General features: G+C 42.7%; 1 protein-coding gene across 7 annotated transcripts in view; it reads left to right on the forward strand.

Moving 5' to 3' along the window:
* Window positions 1–1,108: 1,108 nt before the first annotated feature.
* eml1 (EMAP like 1) overlaps window positions 1,109–19,512 on the forward strand; it is a 53,075-nt gene continuing 34,671 nt past the window's right edge. For 3 of the 7 annotated variants that reach the window (XM_056393006.1, XM_056393007.1, XM_056393008.1), the window contains exon 1: window positions 13,145–13,882. In XM_056393006.1, coding sequence (XP_056248981.1) covers window positions 13,816–13,882 — 67 coding nt within the window. In that variant the 5' untranslated portion in view covers window positions 13,145–13,815. Of the gene's footprint in view, window positions 1,241–1,578; window positions 1,675–13,144; window positions 13,883–19,512 lie in introns of those variants that run through there. The other 4 variants (XM_056393010.1, XM_056393011.1, XM_056393009.1 and 1 more) reach the window with 3 other exon arrangements.

Here is a 19,512-nt window from a genome sequence, read left to right on the forward strand (position 1 = left end):
ATGTGATCACCAGTGTGTAAAAACAGTCACAGTGGTGGATGGTCCACTTTCTGTTTACCAGAGCGAGCAGGGTCGAGAGGTCTCTTTGGGGTGAAGGCTTAGGTTACGTTTGCAAAAGGGCCTTCAAGCTCCTCCGCAAATAAGAGTTGGAGATCAAACATCAAAGCTGGTCCTGGGTGTAAAGGCTGGGGTGCTGTGTTAGGTTTGGAGTGGGTGGGTTGTGTGTGTGTGTGTGTGTGTGTGTGTGTGGGGGGGGGGGGGGGGGGGGGGGGGCACTGACAGGTCTGGAGAACAGATAATGGAGCAGGAAACCCCTCTACATCTCATCCCCTTGTGCTCTCTCTCAAATCTCAAGATAACCCTGGTCCCCTAACACTAAATCCTAACCTCTGTGACATTGGCACGGCTGGACAACTCTACCATCTGACCCCACTTAGTCACATGCTGGACCCTTCCCTCGTGATAATCCTCTCAGTCAAGTGACAAAGGGTCAGCTGAGTAAGCTGAAAAGTAATGCAGGAATGAGTGTGTGGAAAGGTCGGCGGTGAGCTTAATCAAAGCTGCACAGCGTAAAGTATGTTCTGAGGAACATTTTTGCACTCAAGTGGGCCAGTGACCTGCACAGCATTATGAAGTGCCTGGTGAGCACTTTTCTTTGTCTCCTCTGCTGTGAAAGGATTTAGAAGGAGAGACAAAGCTGACTGTGATCTTTGATTTCCCTGTTTTTCCCTTTATGTTGCCTCTTAACTTCACGTCTCTCTGCAAAAGAAAGAACTTAATCTCTGTAACTCTGCTTGCCTGGCTGTCTGCCTGAGCTCTTCTGCAACTGCTCATAAACATGGCTCCTGAATTATTTATAGGAAATAAAACAGAACACTGAGATTGAGTTTAGCTGTCAGAAGTTACAGTCCTGAGAACAGAGTTACTTGACCCTGGATATGTCTTGGTAACCAGGACACTTGAGGAGCTGGAGACAACAAAGAATTTCTCCTAGCATAAGGGAGCTATACTGTTCAATGAGACACTAGCGCCCCTCACAGGAAACAAAAGCTACTACTGCCAAAAAAAAAAAAAAAGGGAAAAAAAAACGAACTTCTTGGTTGCAGTGCCAGGTTTTGGCCAACCTGTCTCTCTAGGGATAAAACGTTTACTGGAACTTTCTGTGTTTTCTGTTACAGGCGGCTCAAGGGATAAGGAGAAAAGTTTACTGGAAAATAACTGTGATTCTGAAACTTTCACGGTGAGTTTGTGAGGGGAAAGCCTGAAAAAACTAATGTTCTTTCTTTTATTGGATTTTAACAGTGAGATATGTGTGAGAAAGTGTATGAAATCAAATCCAAAAAAACGCCTGCTATATCTAAGGGAAACAGTATCCCAAGTGAGAACCGTTCGTTACAAATTTAGTATCCAATAGTACAGTGTGTGATGTTTGACTGGCATATCTACTGGCCACTGGTCAGATTGTTGAGAGGGGGGGGGGGGTGCGACAAGGAGATAGAGAGTAAAGTAAGAAAGCTAAACAGAGAGGGAGAGGCTAACAGCTAAGAGGCTAAAACAGAGAGTTTGACCAAGTTACAGAGGCAACAGACTGCAGAGACTCGGCCAACAAGAGAAGACACTGTCCTGATCCTCCTCACTCTGCGGCCATGTCTGACTGTGAGGGGCTACAAATGGGTAAGACAAAACAGAGTCTGCATGACTCGGAAAGTGTGCATGCGACCATGTTCAAAAGAGATATATGAGGTGCATATGTTTGCATGCGTGTCTGTAAATTGTTTGGATTTCTAAGTCTGCATATGTGTGTGTGTGTGTGTGTGTGTGTTTTCTGTCACTGTGTGTATGTTTGAGGGCGGGGGTCTTTCTCAGCCCATCCTGTTTTAGTCTAAGCCCTCCACTGGGACAGCTCACCCAGCAAGCATTCAGCCCCAAAGAGGAGCCGGTTCAGTTTGGGCCCTTATATGGAAACTTGGAGCGATTTCCTTCAGGTTTCATCAAAATAATGCAGAATGACTTTGCAGAAGTTTTAATCAGGGATATGTAGAGAATGAAAGAGAAGAGATAGACAGTAGAGAGAGAAGACCAGGCCGAAGTCAAATGCTACACAGGTGTGTTGTGTGTACGTGCAGGTGTCTGAGTGTGCATGTCTGAGTGCCCGTATATGTGTGTGTTTGTGGGAGCAAAGCATTAAGTGAAGGGTCATTTCCCTCAAGTGCAGCCAAGCTGACAGAGGAGCTGAGGCATTACTACCACCCAGCTGACAGAGTAACAGAAACAATCAGTTATAAATAGAAACCTTCCCCTTGTCTTGTTCTTTCACTCACTCACTCACTCACTCGTGTTTCATTCTCTTACCCCCTTTCCCTCCACCTCCTCCTCCTCTTTATCTTCCCTCCATGTCCTTTTATCCCCTCTTTTTCCTGTTTCCTCTCTGGCTCAATCCATGCATGGTTCCCTCTTCAGTGTAATTGAACATCACTGAGCGGTATGAGAACTGTTTGATGTTGTCAGTTACATAAACCGCAGCCTTGGCGACAACCACCGAGTTTGTGGTAATTGCATTAGATAGGCAGCTGACCACTGTCTGACCACACCTCCATTATCACATCATATCATTCCCCAATGCATTTGCCAGGAAATGGCATCAAATTTGATAAGCTGAATCACTGTGATTCTTTGACTGACACACTGAAACATCCTCAAGTCACCTCCTGGCCTTATTTGCTCCATCAGCTGATAAGACAAACTTATCAACCACTCAAACCCAATATTACTAAATATTATTAAAATGCCCCCCTTATGTAGCTTTATAGTGACAGGTTGAAAGTATTTTTTACACACAAGTGATAATATTTTTAGTTTATGTTTTGTGTCTGCTTGTTTAGTAAAAAATTCAAAGGAAAGGTGTCAATTTTATGCTGCGCAAATTTATGCCTTGTGCAATATTTTCAATGAGAGGAAGCCTTATTACTTCTATTCAAGCATTTGGTATATTTGGAAACCTTGAGATCTTTTAATCTGAGTCCAGCCCAGCAATGTTACAGCAGCGCAACGGATCTGTGGCATTGAAGAGGTTAACAAGAGGTTTATATGCTGAGCCCAATCAACTGAACAAAACAGCACTTGTAGAAATAAACAGTTTGGAAATGTGGCCTAGTAGCTAGAGTCAGGGAAGTTTTTAGCTTTAGTTTCAGTGGTTTCATTGAGCAATACACAAAAACACATTTCAGCCCAAACTGTTGTCGACACCCTGTATACGGTTGTCAAAGAATGTCTAAGTGCAAATAATGTACTGATGTTTTAGAAGTTATTTTATCTTAATGGGTTATTTTCAGATTGTTACTGCTTTGTAATTGTAGGATCTATGATTAAATAAATATGCGGAATTACCAAATATAACTAGGTCCTGATAGTCAGGGTGGGTTAGACTTTATTGTGTAAGTTCCAGAGTGGACTTTTATTTTGATATACACACAGCACTGACATGGAGAGGACAAAATACACTGTTGCAGTTCGACAAATGTCCTGCAGGTGACAGTATTAGTATATTTTATGGATGCTGGTACTGATTACTGAGTGAAGGAAAAGCAGAATGTCATAAAAGTGGGAAGTTAAATTGGGGGAAAAAAATGGGCCGGTGATACAAAAGGAGATAAGGTGTAAAGCGAAGAAAATTAGATTTGACAAAAGAGAGTGGGTGAGTGGGAAATGAGAAGGAGACATGGACAGATAGGGAGGATGAAGGGGCGAGTGGTGAGGCGGTGGCTGTCTCCAAGCAGATCAGTTTGGTGAAAAATGAAAAGCAGCACTGGCTGCTGTGTGTCTCATATAACTGAGACTTATTGGGGCATCAGTGGAATCTGACAAGTCTTTATGTGACAGAAAAACCATCAGCATCCAGTTTCCATCGCCTGCGATACAGATGCTGTGCAATGAGACATGTGCGTGTGTGCATGTGTGCGTGTGTGCGTGGGCATGCTGGAGTGAGCGTGCTCAAAAATGCAGATGAGAGATGAAGAAAGTGTCATGGCCCGCTGACGTCAGCACTCCATCTGTGCCCCGGATATGAGGACAAGTAGCTTCGCTGATGTCAAACCTATTTCTCTTGCTAACAAACTGGCTGAAAATGGGTCATTTGTCACACAGGATTCAGCACAGAGAGTTTTTTTCTGTGTGTGTACGTTTTAGGCGTTAAGAGAGGAGCGTTACTGCCACAACATATGCATTAGAGTCAACTCTGCAGCAGCAGACGGCAGATTTCCTCAGCAGAGTTTATTTTAGGCTGTATCGATTGAAGGTCTGAGTTGCTTTGACTTTGAAAGGAGCAGGAGAGGAGAGACCGGCACGTGCGAGAGGGAAAATCATTTGATGTAGGAAAAATGAAGTAAAGATAAAAAGAATAACATGAAATGGAAAGCTTATCAATGTAATAGACAAAAGAGAATTTATAGTGTAAAGCTGTGGGCGGTGGTGCATGAAAAGTGAGTAAAAGATAACACTGTGTGCAGATGGGGAATGTGTTTTCACCCTTGGCCATGTCAGTTTTGGGTGTGTTCACAACACATATATGTTGCATGTTGCTTCCACAGAGAGAAAGAGAAGAGCCAGAGTTCTTGGTTGTTCAGGAAACGGGGGGGAAGGGTGTACATGGATGTTTCAGCGGCCAAGTCAAATGTGATTAATGTTGTGGACGCTTGAGAGAACACACAGCACACTCTGCGATGCACAGTTAGTGTGTGTGTGTCTGTATTACACACCACAGCACTCTTGGATTTTCAAAGTGTAGATCGCCGTCCTTTAGATGAATGGATCATTTTCAGAGTCGTAGGAGGTAGGAGGTTGACGAATTACAATGTATTGTACTGACCTGCAAGGTGCTGTTTGCTGCTTTTCAGTGGTCATACTCAACAACCAGTCACATTTGGAAGATTCCCATAGACTGCAGTCCACTGAATTAAACCAATCCTGGTCTACTTCTGTTTCCAAGTTATGCCTCATTAACATATAGATTAGAACTCAGTGTGGTTTATAACCCTTCTCCCCCACTTCTATGGCATCATTAGTGTGAAGGCGAGGAGGTCAGGCAGGGAGGAAAGAAGGCTAGGAAGAGGTACCAAAGGTTGACACAGAAGCATTGAAGGCTCAAGTAATATTCACAATATGATTTGGTACGGTGTCATGATGTTATGAATGTCATACTTTTTGTTCAGAACGATACTCTCTGTGCGACCATCTGCTTGTCGGTCCCCTCAGAGTGTCTGCCTGTGTGCTCACTGAAAATCTAATCCTGTTCTCTGCACATGCACAATATCAATTTTGCATGTCTGCCCACTCTCTCCTGGAAGATGGAGCCCTCCTTTTTCACTTTGTTCCCCTTTCTTCCTCTTTAAGGAAGGATTTAAAGGAGTTTTTCCTAAGCTGAATTGAGGGTCTAAATATAGAGGATGTTATATGCTGCACAGATTTTGAAGCCCTTTGAGGCAGATGTATGATTTTGGGGTACATGAATAAAAGTGACTTGACTTGACTCTAGACAGAGACTCAATGAGGGACCTAATGTGCAATCTCAGCAGAGACAGGGGTATTGTTATGGTCAATAAAAGATAAAACTTTAATCTCTGAAGCGTATTGTATGGCTGAAGAGCTGCTTGAAATAAGAGAGTTGGTTGTGGAAGAATCTTCTCTTCACACTGGGTCATATATTGTATACAAACCACTGGGGCTGAGCTTCAGTTTACATTTGGATTAAGGGTTCACCTTTTTAGGAGTTCTGCATTAGGTAGAGAATTCACTGAAACTTTTTTCACTTTGAGACTGTTAGCCAGATTTACTTTTTGAACTGCAGCTTCTCACATAAGCTTTATTTCACACTGTGTTCATTGTCCATGATTCTCAGCCAGTGGTGAAATAGGCTACATTTGCTCCTGTAGCCTGCTGTACTTAAGTTCACATTTTTGGGCTACTTGTACTTTACTTGAATAATTACATTTTATACTGAGTAGTAACATAGTACTTTTACTCCACTTCATCTGTGTGACAGCTACCCACAAAAATAACATTTTACACACAAACTCAATGATGACCTCATAAAATATGATGCATGCAATTTGCCAGCAGTATACACAGAAGCTATATAATTAACTCCAACTTCACCAACTACACTGAAATATACATACCGACAACACATACAGTAATATAATATATAACAATATAACACCCCGAGTTGCCATTTTTCTGCACAATGAATACTTTTACTTTTGATATTAGTAAGTAATTTTTTGCTATTTATACTGAAATAAAGGACCTGAATAACTCCACCACTTTACTGAACTTCAGCATGTCAGTAGAATTTTACACTTCTCTACTCGCTCTACTGAAGACACAGGATGGGGGTTGGGTGTTTGGGGTTCTTACAGTTATTGTAAGTGGCTATGATGACATAGCTGCCAATGAGAGTCACTCAATGCTGGGAGTCAATATTGGACTGTTTAAAATGTGCAGTAAAGTAAAGCCTTAAAATTAAGAGGTATAATTTGTCAAACAACAAATTGTAAAATTCTGTTCGGTTTACCACAGACCTTATGTTGTGCATAAATCAAAAACTCTGTGGGGAATAAAAAAATTGCCAATCTGCCGAGTTAAGCTGTGGCTTAAAAACTGCTGAGTCACTTTATGGTTTTAAAGCTTCAAATTTTAACAAACTAAATGTAAAACTCAACTGAAAGTTAGATGATACTAAGTTTTAACGTTGTACAATCCAGATAGGGTGTCACCAATTAACCTGTGCTATAAGGAGAGCAGACTATGTTTACCCTGTGATTGGCAGGGTCATATATACCACTACACAGGGAAGAGGAGCTGGAGCAGGAGCTGTAACGCTGCTCTACAGCCTCAGGATTAGGAGCTATTTACAGACCGAAAGCAGATTCTCCTCTTCTACGCTTGCGTGCCTTTACTGTCCCTCTCCCATAAAGTCTGTCTCTGACGCAGCATCCATAGAGACTTAACAGGGGACAGGATTTGTTGTTTCATGCCTGAGCCACCAAACACTTTCACTATCATTCACCTTTAATCCAGTAAGCGTCGTCTTTTTTATCTTACAGTGACTGTAGCTGCAGCACCACGTCAGGGCCTGTATTTACTGTTTCATTTTAACTCTTTAAGTACTGATTAAGCATTAATCAGATGAATTTTACAGATACAGTAAAGGTCAGTATTGCTCTTAAAACCTAAAAAATATGGTTTAATTTAATCATTAAATTAGCTGTACTGTGACATTTGCAAAATGCAGTACATTCCCACGACTCCCTCTTTCTCTAAAACTCTTAAATGTGGGTAAATGTGGGCCTTTGTAGATATTACAGAGTCTGGCAGTGGATTTCTACATGCATAATGCTATTAGAGACCATGTCCAAAAGACTGCACTAAAAACACAAGTGGTGACCCAGTTTTCCTGAATGATAACATCATTATTTGGCATTGCTGCCACTTGTGTGGCCCACACCAGTGCAGGGCAGTGTGTAGCTGCCATTTACTTTTATCTTGTGGCCTTGTTTCTGTGCACTGATAATAAATCAAACGCACAAAAAATATGATAAACAATCTATGTTAGTCACCTGCTTCTGTTGGAAACGTCTGCTGAAATATTCAGTTTTAAAAATAAGACTTTGGTGCAGCAGATGGCTCAGTAAAGTATTGATACACATTTGCATACAATATGAATTTAATATTTGTAGCCATGCTTATAGCTCTATGGATGGTAGTATTGATCTGTTAGTCCACCACTTTGGTCCAGACTGAAATGTCAAACATTTATGATCCCCAGAAGATGAATCCTGATGATTTTATTGATTCTCTAGCTTTTCCTTTAGTGCCACCATGAGGTTGACATTTATGGTAATTGACAATTATTGTATGGATTGACGTTAACTTTGGTACATTCATGTACTCAGGATGAATTGAAATAACTGTGGTGTTCCCCTGAGTTTTCATCTAGAGCCATCATGATATCAGTAATTTGGTTTATAATTTAACACCTGCAAAACCAATGTTCAGATCAGTCTCAGCTGATGCCTGTCTAGTGCTAATCAGATAATGTTAGCATGCTAACACGCTAAACGAAGATGGCGAACATTGTAAACATTATACATGCTTAACACATTAGCATACTCATTATGAGAATGTTAGCATGCTAAAGTTAGCATTTAGCTCACTACTGTCCCTACAGCCTCATAACCACTAGCATGGTTGTAGACTCTTATTTAGTAATGATGAGCCACAGAGCATGTGTCATACTGTGGGTTTGAATTCAGAATTTATTTTACCGTGAGAGTCCTGCCTGATGCAGCCCCAAGTGCTTTTTTATTATGCAGAGCTGTAAATAAAACGTTATCACTCTGCTGGATTCTCCCCCCATTGAAACTAGGTCACATTTCCACCACATAATTCATGATGACAAAAAATTTCAACAAAGGCTATTCTTTATGGATTCAAGTCGATCATGCCCGGGTTAAACTAAACTATTTGTCTCTCTTTCACACACACAGCAGACAGCGGCTTGTCAGTTTTCTTCTAATTAGTGTTGGGCTATAGTCAGACCTGGATCTTTACTTTCACTCAAGCTAATTATATCATGAAGGTACCGAAGTTCATAATTCAGAGTCATAAAATGTGTTTTAATCTGGACTCTGACGTCAACACTGCTAAGTATTAAAAATGACAGGTTATTTTCTCCAGCAGGTGGGAAATAATGTGTTTTCAGCAGTCACTCAGCTGATTTACTCTGCCCTCTCACATTCAATCTGTGTCTCTGTTCCTCTATCTCTGCTCTCCCATCCAGAGAGTTATTAAAAAGTCTCAACCTGTCAGTCATGAACAGTATTACATCCTCTGCTTGTCTGGTCTCTGATACTGTTATGAGATGTCACACTGTCACACTTTGAGAGTTGATCTTGGTTTTATTGACCAAACCCTAAGGTAAGATTAGATACAAAAAGATAAAATGATAATGTTTCTTATGGTGAAATTTTAGTCAAGTAATGTAAATACTCATTGCAAATTAAAAAAATAGAGTAAGTTTATATGAATATACAATAGATAAAACATTGAAAATGTAGTGTTTTTCTTCTGTTTAGTGTCTACAAAAGAACGAGACTAGCATTTACACCACACTAGGAGCTTTGTGAGTCTGCACTCAGTCACAGCTCTGAGCTAAATGCTAACATTAGCATGATAACATGCTCAAAATAACACCGCTAAGATGCTCAGTAGGTGTCAAGTTTACTATTTTCACCATCTTAGTTAGCGCACTAGCATGCTAAATTTTTCTAATTGGCATTAAACACAAATGCAGAGGATGATAGAAATGTAATTAGTTTAGCAGGTATTTCAAAAGCCAAAGTAATGAACCAAATTTCAGGGCAGTTCTTCCAATAGCTGTCAAAAGTTTTCATTTAATACTACAAATGTCATCCTGCTGGTGGCACTGAGACAAAATCAGTGCATGACAGAAGTCATAAGGATTCATCCTCTGGAGACCACGAAAAATTTCATGGTAGTCAATATAATAGCTTTTGAGATATTTCAGTCTGGACAGGTTATAGAGCTATACAGCGAGCATGGCTACAACAAGATTACTGGGTCTAAAATTAAAATCAGCCCTCCAGTCTTTCCCTGTTGCTCGCACTGGAAGACAATGAGTTGGCATTAATGACTAGACTGTTAATCTCATGAACTCTTTGTGAATGTTATCACCAGGGAAATAAATGAATAACACTTGTTTCATGGTGAGGGTTTTCTTTCTCTCTCTCTCTCTCTCTCTCTTTCCTGTTGGCTCATACTCTGCTTTGGCACAGGCTCATATTGGGCGACCTTTGCTACCTGCTACTACATTTGCATTTTAGATTTAACACATTCAATTCTCATTTTTCAAGTTCCCCTCAGTGAAAAATGAACAATCTTAATGTTATTTTTGAGTCTCTGGTGTGCCTTTACTCATTTCCCTTTTTTCATGATAAGGACAGTTAAGAAGCCCTTGATAAGCTTATTTGATAAAGTTGTCTACTGTGTAACTACCATATTGTAATGTTTAACCACACCTTCGCACAGAAGCCTAAAAACATTGCCATTAATGTGTGTATACAGTCGGACCTGCTTGACTGACTATAAAATATTGTATGTGTCCCTATAGGCCTTGTCCAGATTCAGTGTTTATATGAATCAGGTTGGACCGCAGGTTGGATTAATTTGGTGTAAAGCACAAAGCAGCCCAATAACCGGGACAGGCACACAGATGGTGGCTGGATCATACAGAGGATTGACCTTGTTTCCTCCTCCTCCTCAGCTCTGGATTTGATTGTGTATAATCCTGGCCCACTGACAGACTGACTGATCATCTGTGGATAAAACAATGTCAGCAGTTTCTGTCTGGAAAAAAAGAGAAAGAAATGAACAACCCACTCAGTTTGAGTACAACCTTGAAGTGCCTCCAAAAAACAAAAGCTGTAAAAACAGAGTCAGCAGGGCAGGTGAGAAAGCAAAGGAGGTCTGATGCCAAGTCTTGTTAAAGTGCTATCTGGCAAGACAGTTAGCCCCTGCCAGATGTTTTATAGTGAGATGGCTAACCACGTACTCGGACCCCGCAGGTTGTACAAAAATATCTGACTATTAGAGCGTTGTTTATGCGTGTGTGTCTTGTGCACCCTCTGGATTCACTGATGAGTGGTATGAATGGGGGGAACAATGGGGAGGTGTGGAGCGAGGAGGGGTGGAGCGGCAGCGGTTCCACCACCTGCCACCCGCTGGGTGGTAGGTGGGGTTTTTAGAGACCCATGGGGGGGGGGGGATTTTGGAGGGAATATACCCCAGATTTAGCTGCCTCTTCTCGCGTGAGCATATGCACAGACAGGCAGACACACACAAAAACCAGACCTGTCCCTAATCTAGATCCCAAATCTGCACCCAGAATGAGCTTTACAGTAATCTGAGGCCCTTAGACAAAACACCACACTGACTGTCGTCTTCAGAACAAAACACAAAGGATGTTTACAGTGTGTGTTGCTTGTACTCTGGGCCTGGAGCAGCGTGAAATTCCTCTCTGTATCTGAATCAAAACACTGGATATGGTGGCCGTTTTGTGGTTTTATGGAACATCTGAGGTTTCATATAAATGCAAATACTTTGGTGCATTTTTACACGTTCCGGTTGTAAGAGTATGAACTCTAGATGCAGACAAAGACTGATGTGGACAAATGGTGTAAAGGTCAACACTTAATCTTACTTTATGAGCTTTTTGAAATTGTAATATCCCTGCGATCTCACAAAACAAGTGTTGCAGTGTGCAAATGCAACATTGACCTCCCAGTGCGTCACAATGAGCACCTTGTTTTCTCACATAATCCCGTGTGCTGCTGCTGAGCTCGGTAGATCTATTGCTGGCTTGATGTTATTGTGTAATAAGTGAAGCAGAGTGCTGTGTTTTCCTGAGGAGGGAGAGTGAGGGGCTGGAGCTGTGAGGTCAACAACACGGAGGCGACATTGAACCATAAACGGATCAAGGCTTTACTCATCTACCATTAAAAAGGTTGCTTTACTGCGCCCCTTTCATCCTCCTGTTAAAGGTCAAATCTAGCCGGGGTCCACGTTTGAACAAAAAATGACTCTAGATATTCTGACAGATACCTGCACAGAAAGAGCATCATGCGGACAGATTATATCGCCTCTGCTGGGTTACTATAAAAACAGTGAGAGAAACAAATGTATCCTTTCACGGTCTCTCCCACTGCCGCCTTTAAAGCGTCCCAGCCTTTGTGTAATTTTTGTCGGCTCCGTCTTGTGATCTAAGAAGAAAGGCGGGAGCGTTTCCGACATGAATATAGGCCACAGACTCTGTCTTCTTTAGGCTTATTATTTTTCCCTGCAAGCTTGAATTATAAATAATGCAAAGAGCACCCCACCACCACCACCACCTCGCATGTATACACAAAACCCCCAGTCAGAATTAAGAAGCACTCAGTTTGCCCCTTTTATTCCATGGGATATCCCCCTTTCTCCGCTCACTAAACTCCCACCCTGTTCACTTTTTAATTTGAGCCTTCTTGCTATACCCCTCACCCTCCTCAAGCACTCTCTCTTTCTTTTTCTCCTCCATCCCCTCCCCCTCTATCCCATTTATTTCTCTCTTTCATCAATCCCCTATAGTCTCCCCTTCGTTCTCTCCCCCTCTTGTCCTTGTTTTAAGGATCCCTCGGTCTCTGTGCAGTCTGCACTGGGCCAGATAAGACAGACAGAGGACAGAATGATAATCATGTTTAGCCACAGTCGAGCTCCTCTGGCTGTATGCACCGAACGTTTGGTGGCAGCTGCAGGAAAGATGTGGCGCTAGTTTGTTATGGTTGTGTCCCCGTGTGACTCCATACCATTACATACGAAGGCCTGTGTGTGTGTGCTGTAGTATACAGTGGCAACTGCTCTCCTCTCCTCTCCTACCTCTCTCCTCCCTTCTTTCCTCCCCTCCTCACCTCTTCTCTTTTCATCCTTTCTCCCCTCCCCTTCTCTCTTCTGCTGTCCTCTCTTCTCTTTTCTCCTCTCATAACCTCTCCTCCTTCTTCTCTTCCCTTTTCTCCTCTCCTCACTTCTCCTCCTCTACCCATACCTTGTCCTCTCCTCTCTTTTCTCCTCTCCTCTCCCCTCTCCCTCTCTGCTCTCTTTTCATTCTCTCCTTTCTTCTTCCTTCCCTACTTTGTCTCCTCTCCTCATCTCTCATCCTCATCTTTTTTTCCTCTTCTCTCCTCCTTACCTTATCCTCTCCTCTGCTCCCCTCTTCTTTCCTCTTCCTTCACCTTTCTCCTTTCCTTTTTTGTCCATTTCCTTTTCTCTGATTCTCTATCTTATCCTCACCTCTCCGTCTCTCATCTCTTCCTCTCTCCTGCCCCCCCCTCTCCTCCCTTTTCTTCTCCTCTCTTTTTCTCTCCTCCCTCTCTTCCCCTAATCTGTTCCTCTGCTCTCTCACCAACCAAAAGGAGGAGGATCCCTCTGACAGGCCCGGCCCCCCTGCGCTCTGACTCGTCCACGCTGTGTGACAGGGGAAGGCTGGGCTGTCCCAAGCATTATCTAAACACTCACCCACACACAGCCCCTGATACACACTCACACACAGACACACACTTACACACTCACACACACACACACAGAGTAACTGCCTATGCCAGAGCCTCCCTGTGCTCTCAGCTCAAGCCCTCTTAAAGCTGTTTTTCTACTGGAGATCAGTGAGAGCTAACGACACACAGCTGCCTCTGCTGAAGACAGAGGAAGGACAAGAGGAGAAGAGAGGGAGGGGAAAAGAGGGAGGAGAGGACAAGCTCGGGGGAAAACAAAACCACCAGCAGCCTCTTAACTCCTCGTCTGTGTGTGTCTCCGGTGGTCCGGTGCAGTCATTCTTCAGCAGGGAGTGTTTTTCTTTCTGCTGTAGTTCACGACTTTTTCCTTTCCTTTCCTTTTTCTTTTCTTTTTTTTTTTTTGGAGTCAGGGGGGGAAGGAATAAGTGGAGGAAAAGAAGAGGGGTTGGAGTTCACATGACATAATCGGAGTGAATGGGTTGCCATGGTAACTCACCCAGGGAGCCTGACCCGTGCAGAGTGAATGGAGGGAGCGCCTTGGACACCAAGTGAACGATAAACTAACGGAGGGGAGTCACCAGAGAGAGACCAGAGAGAGAGAGAGAGAGAGAGAGGGCGAAAGAGAGAGAGAGAGCGACAGAGGAGAGAGCGAAGGAGTGGTGGATAACAGAGGGAGCGCAGAGGAGCGGAGCAGAGGTTGAGAATGGAGGACGGGTTTTCCAGCTACAGCAGCTTGTATGACACCTCATCACTGCTACAGTTCTGCAACGGTAAAACTAACTAATCTGTCTCTCCACCCCCCCACCCACCCATCCCTCTCTTCCCCCCGCTGCCTGCATGTTGTTTCTCTGGACTTGACATGTCATCAGCTGACTGGCTCAACTTGACACCAAGCAGAGTTGTGTGTCGCGTTGTGTTAGTGTGTCTGTGTGTCTGTGTTGCAGGCATGAGCTATTTTGGCTCCAGCTCTCAGGGCTTTGGTGAAATGAGCTCAACCTTTATGCTGTTGTTCATGACTTTAACATTTTCCCTCACACAACCAGGCTGCTCTTTATCCAATGTAGAAGATTTGAATATTTAAGGTAAAGCCTTTATTCCAGAGGACAGAAAAAAACACCCTGTAGCCAAAAAGGAAGTTTCTGGAATCAGTGCCAGAATAATGTCAACAGAGCATGACAGCCAGAAGAAGGAGGGAGGATGAGGAGCAATCCTTTTCTCACAGTGCTGCCCTGATTACTCTGGCTCTGCTTGATGTGAGGAAGGGATATGTTATGAATATATTTCTCCCGCGTTGGTTGATTGCGATCAGTTGGCTGAACGAGACTAAAGAAGAATGACAGAACAGCGCACTGTATTGCTCATGTTCTGCGCGGTATCCTAATGTAATATATTTGCTGGCAGGGGGGAGACACCATACTTCAGGCTGCTAATGTTATGGGTGGGAGACGGTGACTCAGGGAAGAGGGGAAGCAGCATGACACATCAGAATGACATCAGTTTAGGACTTATGTCCAAGATGCTCAAGTTTCCTCTTAAAAAAAAGCAAATCTTTATGTGTGATTCACTACTTTAAATTAAAAACTCAGACTTAACTACAATTTCAAAAAGGTCCCACCTTGATAATATTCTGCATTAACACATTCTTGTTTCCCAGTTCAACACGTCCTGGACATTTTCTTTGAAAGAATGTATTGTTTTGAACTGAATGTTGCCCAGTTGAGTGCTGGCATGCTGACAGTTAGTGAGCCCGCCAAACAAAGGGGATTATCTCCTACACAATAACCTGTGTCCCTAACAGAGATTACTGTGGCAGAGGGAGTTTAAACCAGGTCGTAGTTGAGCTCCGCTCAACCAGTTAACTAAAGAGAAAATGAAATGTGTATCATGCGCAGGGTGGAACTCCCCTAAAAGAGTCTGCTCCTGTCCGCCTCAGTTTGCCATCTGCATTGTGTTTATTGTACATTTAGGATTTTTCATTGTGTAGGTATAGCAGTCGCAGTGACTGTGTGGTGCTGGTTAGTGAGAGTAAACTGTCATTGTTAAAGCATAGAGTAACGTAATTGCCATTGGTGGATAATGAAAAAATCAATATTATTTACTGTGCTGTGTAAGCACTCTGCTAGTGCTTGATGGGATGGCAGTGGTATTATTCTCTAACAGCGCAAATCATGCATGTGGAATTGCACAGAGGTATCTCCTGCCATGGATACATGGGTACTTCTTCTACTTTCATGAATCACTGATGTGAGGAATCCAGTTAAAAGCTTTTTATCCCTCATGGATTTCTCTCATTAAATTTATAGCAGCCACAAAGGAGGAGATGCAGACGAAGGGAAACAGATGAGTTAGAGAAGCTTGTAGTTGAGATATAGATCATATAAAGATGAATGACGTCTATAAAGAAAAGAGGTTTTTCTGCACAGCTTCCCTTGGTGCATGAAGTCCATAAATGACAAATTAGAAATGGTACATCTGCTTCATTTTTGATGGTACGCAGCGTAAGGAAACAGGAATAAGTAACAAAGGTGGGGCATCAGATTGAATCCATTCCATGGTTTTCATGTTAGAAAAAATAGTTGCTGATTTCTGATAACCCAAAATAACTGAGGGAAGAGAAAGGTGTGTATGCGCCTTTGTGATGAGCAACGTGCTGACGGTGCCAATGATAACACCTGAGGTGGGTCGGTCGGATTGACCTGAAAAACAGGTGTAGAGGTGGCTGTACAGTAATAGAGGCGCTACGGCTTCCTCTGAGGAAATGACTGACCTTTAAAACTCTTGCTAATTATAGCGTCGTGGCAGGTACAGCTTTTTCAGCATTTACTGTATGTGTTGCCCCCCAGGCTCAGTGGTTTGATGACAGGTGACGGGAGCTTGCTGTCAAAGCAGTGAAATATGGCGAGGGAGATTTAGGCTCTTTTTCAAATTTGGTCTTGTCCTTTTTTCTTTTTTTTTTCCAAACAGAATCCAAGCTACGCTTTGTCTACTTAGATTTATTTAACTCTTCTCTAAGATGTCTTTTTTATTTACTTTTTTAGGATGTCATGACTGTGAGCAGAGGGAGAGTCTGTGATTTGTCTGACACTGCAAGGTTGTTTGTAATCCCTTGCAATGTCATGTTTCCTCTCTGCGAGAAAGTGGATGAAATAAGACATGCTGCTCAGGGGCTGTTGCCAGGGATTTTCCAACCTCCAACCCTCTGCTTTCTCTCTCTTTCTCTTTCTTTCTTTCTTTACTTCACACACACACTCACACACATCCAACACAGACTTCACTTCACGGCAAGGGAGCTGTGCCTTGTTCCCTGTTCCAACAGACTACTTAATTGGGTGAGCCTAGTGTGTGTGTATGTGTGTGTGTCTGTGTATGTGTGTGTTTGTGTGTGTGTGGCTGATGTGTGTATGTCAGTGGGAGTGTGCTCACACATGCGCAGGACCAGTGTGTATGCGTGTGTTTGTATGTGTGTTGGGCCTGTAGGCCAGAGTGACTTCATACTCCTCTGCTGCTGTCGTCCAGCTGAACCCAGATCCACTCAAAGCAAAAGTCAATGATGTCATTCATTCCCTCTCTCAGCCCGTGTGTTGTGGAGCATCCAACCAGACTAATGTTCAGAGACTAGGTCAGCTAAACTGCAGAAACCTGCGCGGGGCTGCAATGCTTTGTCCTCAGGAGGTCGGGGCTAGCTCAGGCTAACTGAAAATTAGCCCCATTACACACTAGGACACACACAGTGATTACAGCTGATGAGGGAAGTGAATCCTGGAGAGAAGCTTTTTCACATTTGGAATCAGCTGGGTCTGGAGGAGAGGACAGATTTGATTGAATTACTTTGTGTTGTGCAGCTGGTAATAAGATTGCTCTTGTTTTTATAGAATTTACTGAAGTCATGATATCAGATTGGCAGTGTTGTTTCCATTTTAAGGAGAAGAAAGTGAGCATTTGATGTTATCATCACTTTAAAAGCTAATCCCAGGGCTTTTGCCTGTTTTTTCTGTCTAAACTTTGCCAGACCAGTTTCCAAAGCCATTTGAAAATTAACTTACAAAAGAATTGCAACTTTTCTTTCTACATTTTCCTGTCTGCTTATTGTTCATCCTCCACCTTTGAATTTGTATTACAACAGTAATGCTTTTAGGATGTTGAATTTCAGTTGGCAGATGTTGGAGTGTCCCTGAATGCACCTCCCAAAAGTTTTAGGCCTCCCTTCGCAAATATTTTATCGAAGGAATTTCACGAATTGTTCACTTTTATGGATTGTTGTGCATTTTTAATAATCTATCAATTAATTACTTGATTAATCGATACATTTGTTTAGTTTATAAATGTCAGAAAGTAGCGAAAACTACCCATCAACGTTTCCCAAACTCTGAGGTGGCTTGTTTTTTCGGACTTCATGTGCTAAATCCAAACAAATGATAGAAAACAATGATAGAAATTAGATGCTTGAGGTCGTGGAAGGAGTGAATGTTTGGCAGTTCTGCTTGATAAATAAACAATGCATCAATCCTGATTATCGACGTTGTTGCAGATTAAATTTCTGTCAGTCGACATCGTTTCAGCTCCGATCTCACTCAAGATTACCCAAGTTTTCAAGTGGGTTCAAATTTTTTCAAGTCAATCTCAAAACAGTTCTGACATGCCCATACAGAATGTATTTGTCTCTCTTCTCCGTCATCCATCATTTACATTGAAAGTGCTTTAAGAAGGGATCTCTGTGGCCAGTAGGAACAATTACAGCATCCACTAACACATAGCATGTGCATTTGGGTATGTGAGTATTGTTTTTAAGGTAGACTTAAAAAAATAAATGTGAACCTAGCCATGAAAATCTCTGAAGGTTTTCACACAGAAAAGAATGGAAGAATAGAAGGTAGAAAATTAGTTGAAACACGCTTAAAAGGCTCTGCTTTGAACAATAATTGGCAGTCATGTTGAGCTTGGGAGATGTGTAGCTAAGACTTGCACAGCCATTAGAGCAAAAACATGAGTGAATGTGATTCCTTGTTCATTAGCTCCTGATGCACCAAAAGCTCCTGATGTGTTAATAAGTAAATCTGTTAATAAGTAAATCCGGCTCACTTACAGCACTTTAACACTGATGATCACCCACTCATGTTCATCTCACAGTGCCCGGCCTCCCCATCAAATCCATTCTCCTGCGTTCGCTCGTGTGATTCCTTCATTTACCTTTTTGAGATAATGATGTCTGCTCAGATTTGGATCAAACGTCCCTTTATCTTCCTGCTCCACACTCGTGCTGTGCAGCCACGGGCACAGTGACACTGCCCTCACCCCACCAGCAACCGCACCGTGCCACCAAAACATGCCAGCAAGATCTCAGAGGGGGCAGGGTGAAGAGGGAAACGGGGGTAGATGGAGGACAGGAGCAAAAAAAAAAAAACAGGAAAGGAATTTTAATTTGAAAAACCAAATGTTGACTTAATCAGAAAATCTTTCCCACCAAAAAGTAGAGACAGAGAGAAGACGGCGTGCAGATGGATGGGACGGACACGTGGGGCGTAGAGGGAAATTAATAAAGACGGAGGCTCGTTTGATGTTTGTTGGAGGTGTTTTGATTCACAGTAGAGGTGACAAGACTCCATCCAGTCTCTGCCCCGTTCTTGGCTGTGCATCTGTAGGTATCTCCATCCCAACCCTGATTGATGATGGCACGTGTAGAGGGATTAGGATTAAAGTCTCGCTCGCGTAACCAACCGCAGTAGCCAAGAAAGGATGACAGGGAGTGGGAGGAGGAGGAGGAGGAGGAGGGTTCACTGACTTTTGTTTTCCTATATCTAGAAGCTGTACTGAAACACTAGTTCAAATAGTGATGATCAAACCTTTGTTTTGGTCCAATTTTGCCTCAAACAGTGAGAAGTATTTTTGTGTTATGCCCCTCTGTGGAGGGCTTTCCCAGCTTGAAAATGTACTGAAAATATCTACTCCATGACCTTATTTCCTCCTACTAAGCCACATCTCACTTTCTTCATTCTTCTTTTTCTCTGACTCTCTGGCCTTATCCATCAATGCCTCATAAAGACGAGCTGCCCTGCACTCTGATATGTCCACCCCTCATGTAAAACTGCGCAAAAAAATGTCAATGGTGAAACAGTTAGGGAGGGGGATATCAAGAAATGGTGTGTGTCTCTGCCCATATTCATCTGTAACTGTAACATGTGTCAGAGCAGCAGTATGATACATATTGATCTGAATGGGATAACTCATCCACTGCTGCTGCTTCACTTAAAGGCTCACATTGATTTCCTTTAGCTGTGTCAGAGTGAGCACACACCACTCTCTCAGTTCTTTTCATCTTCCTCAGCGTCGCTGGATTTCTTCATCGTCTAAAACTCAGACTCTTTCTGTCCTTCACCTTGCTTTACTTTCCCTCTGTCTCAAA

Source organism: Seriola aureovittata, chromosome 13, assembly GCF_021018895.1.
Source record: "Seriola aureovittata isolate HTS-2021-v1 ecotype China chromosome 13, ASM2101889v1, whole genome shotgun sequence".
Classification (NCBI taxonomy): domain Eukaryota; kingdom Metazoa; phylum Chordata; class Actinopteri; order Carangiformes; family Carangidae; genus Seriola; species Seriola aureovittata.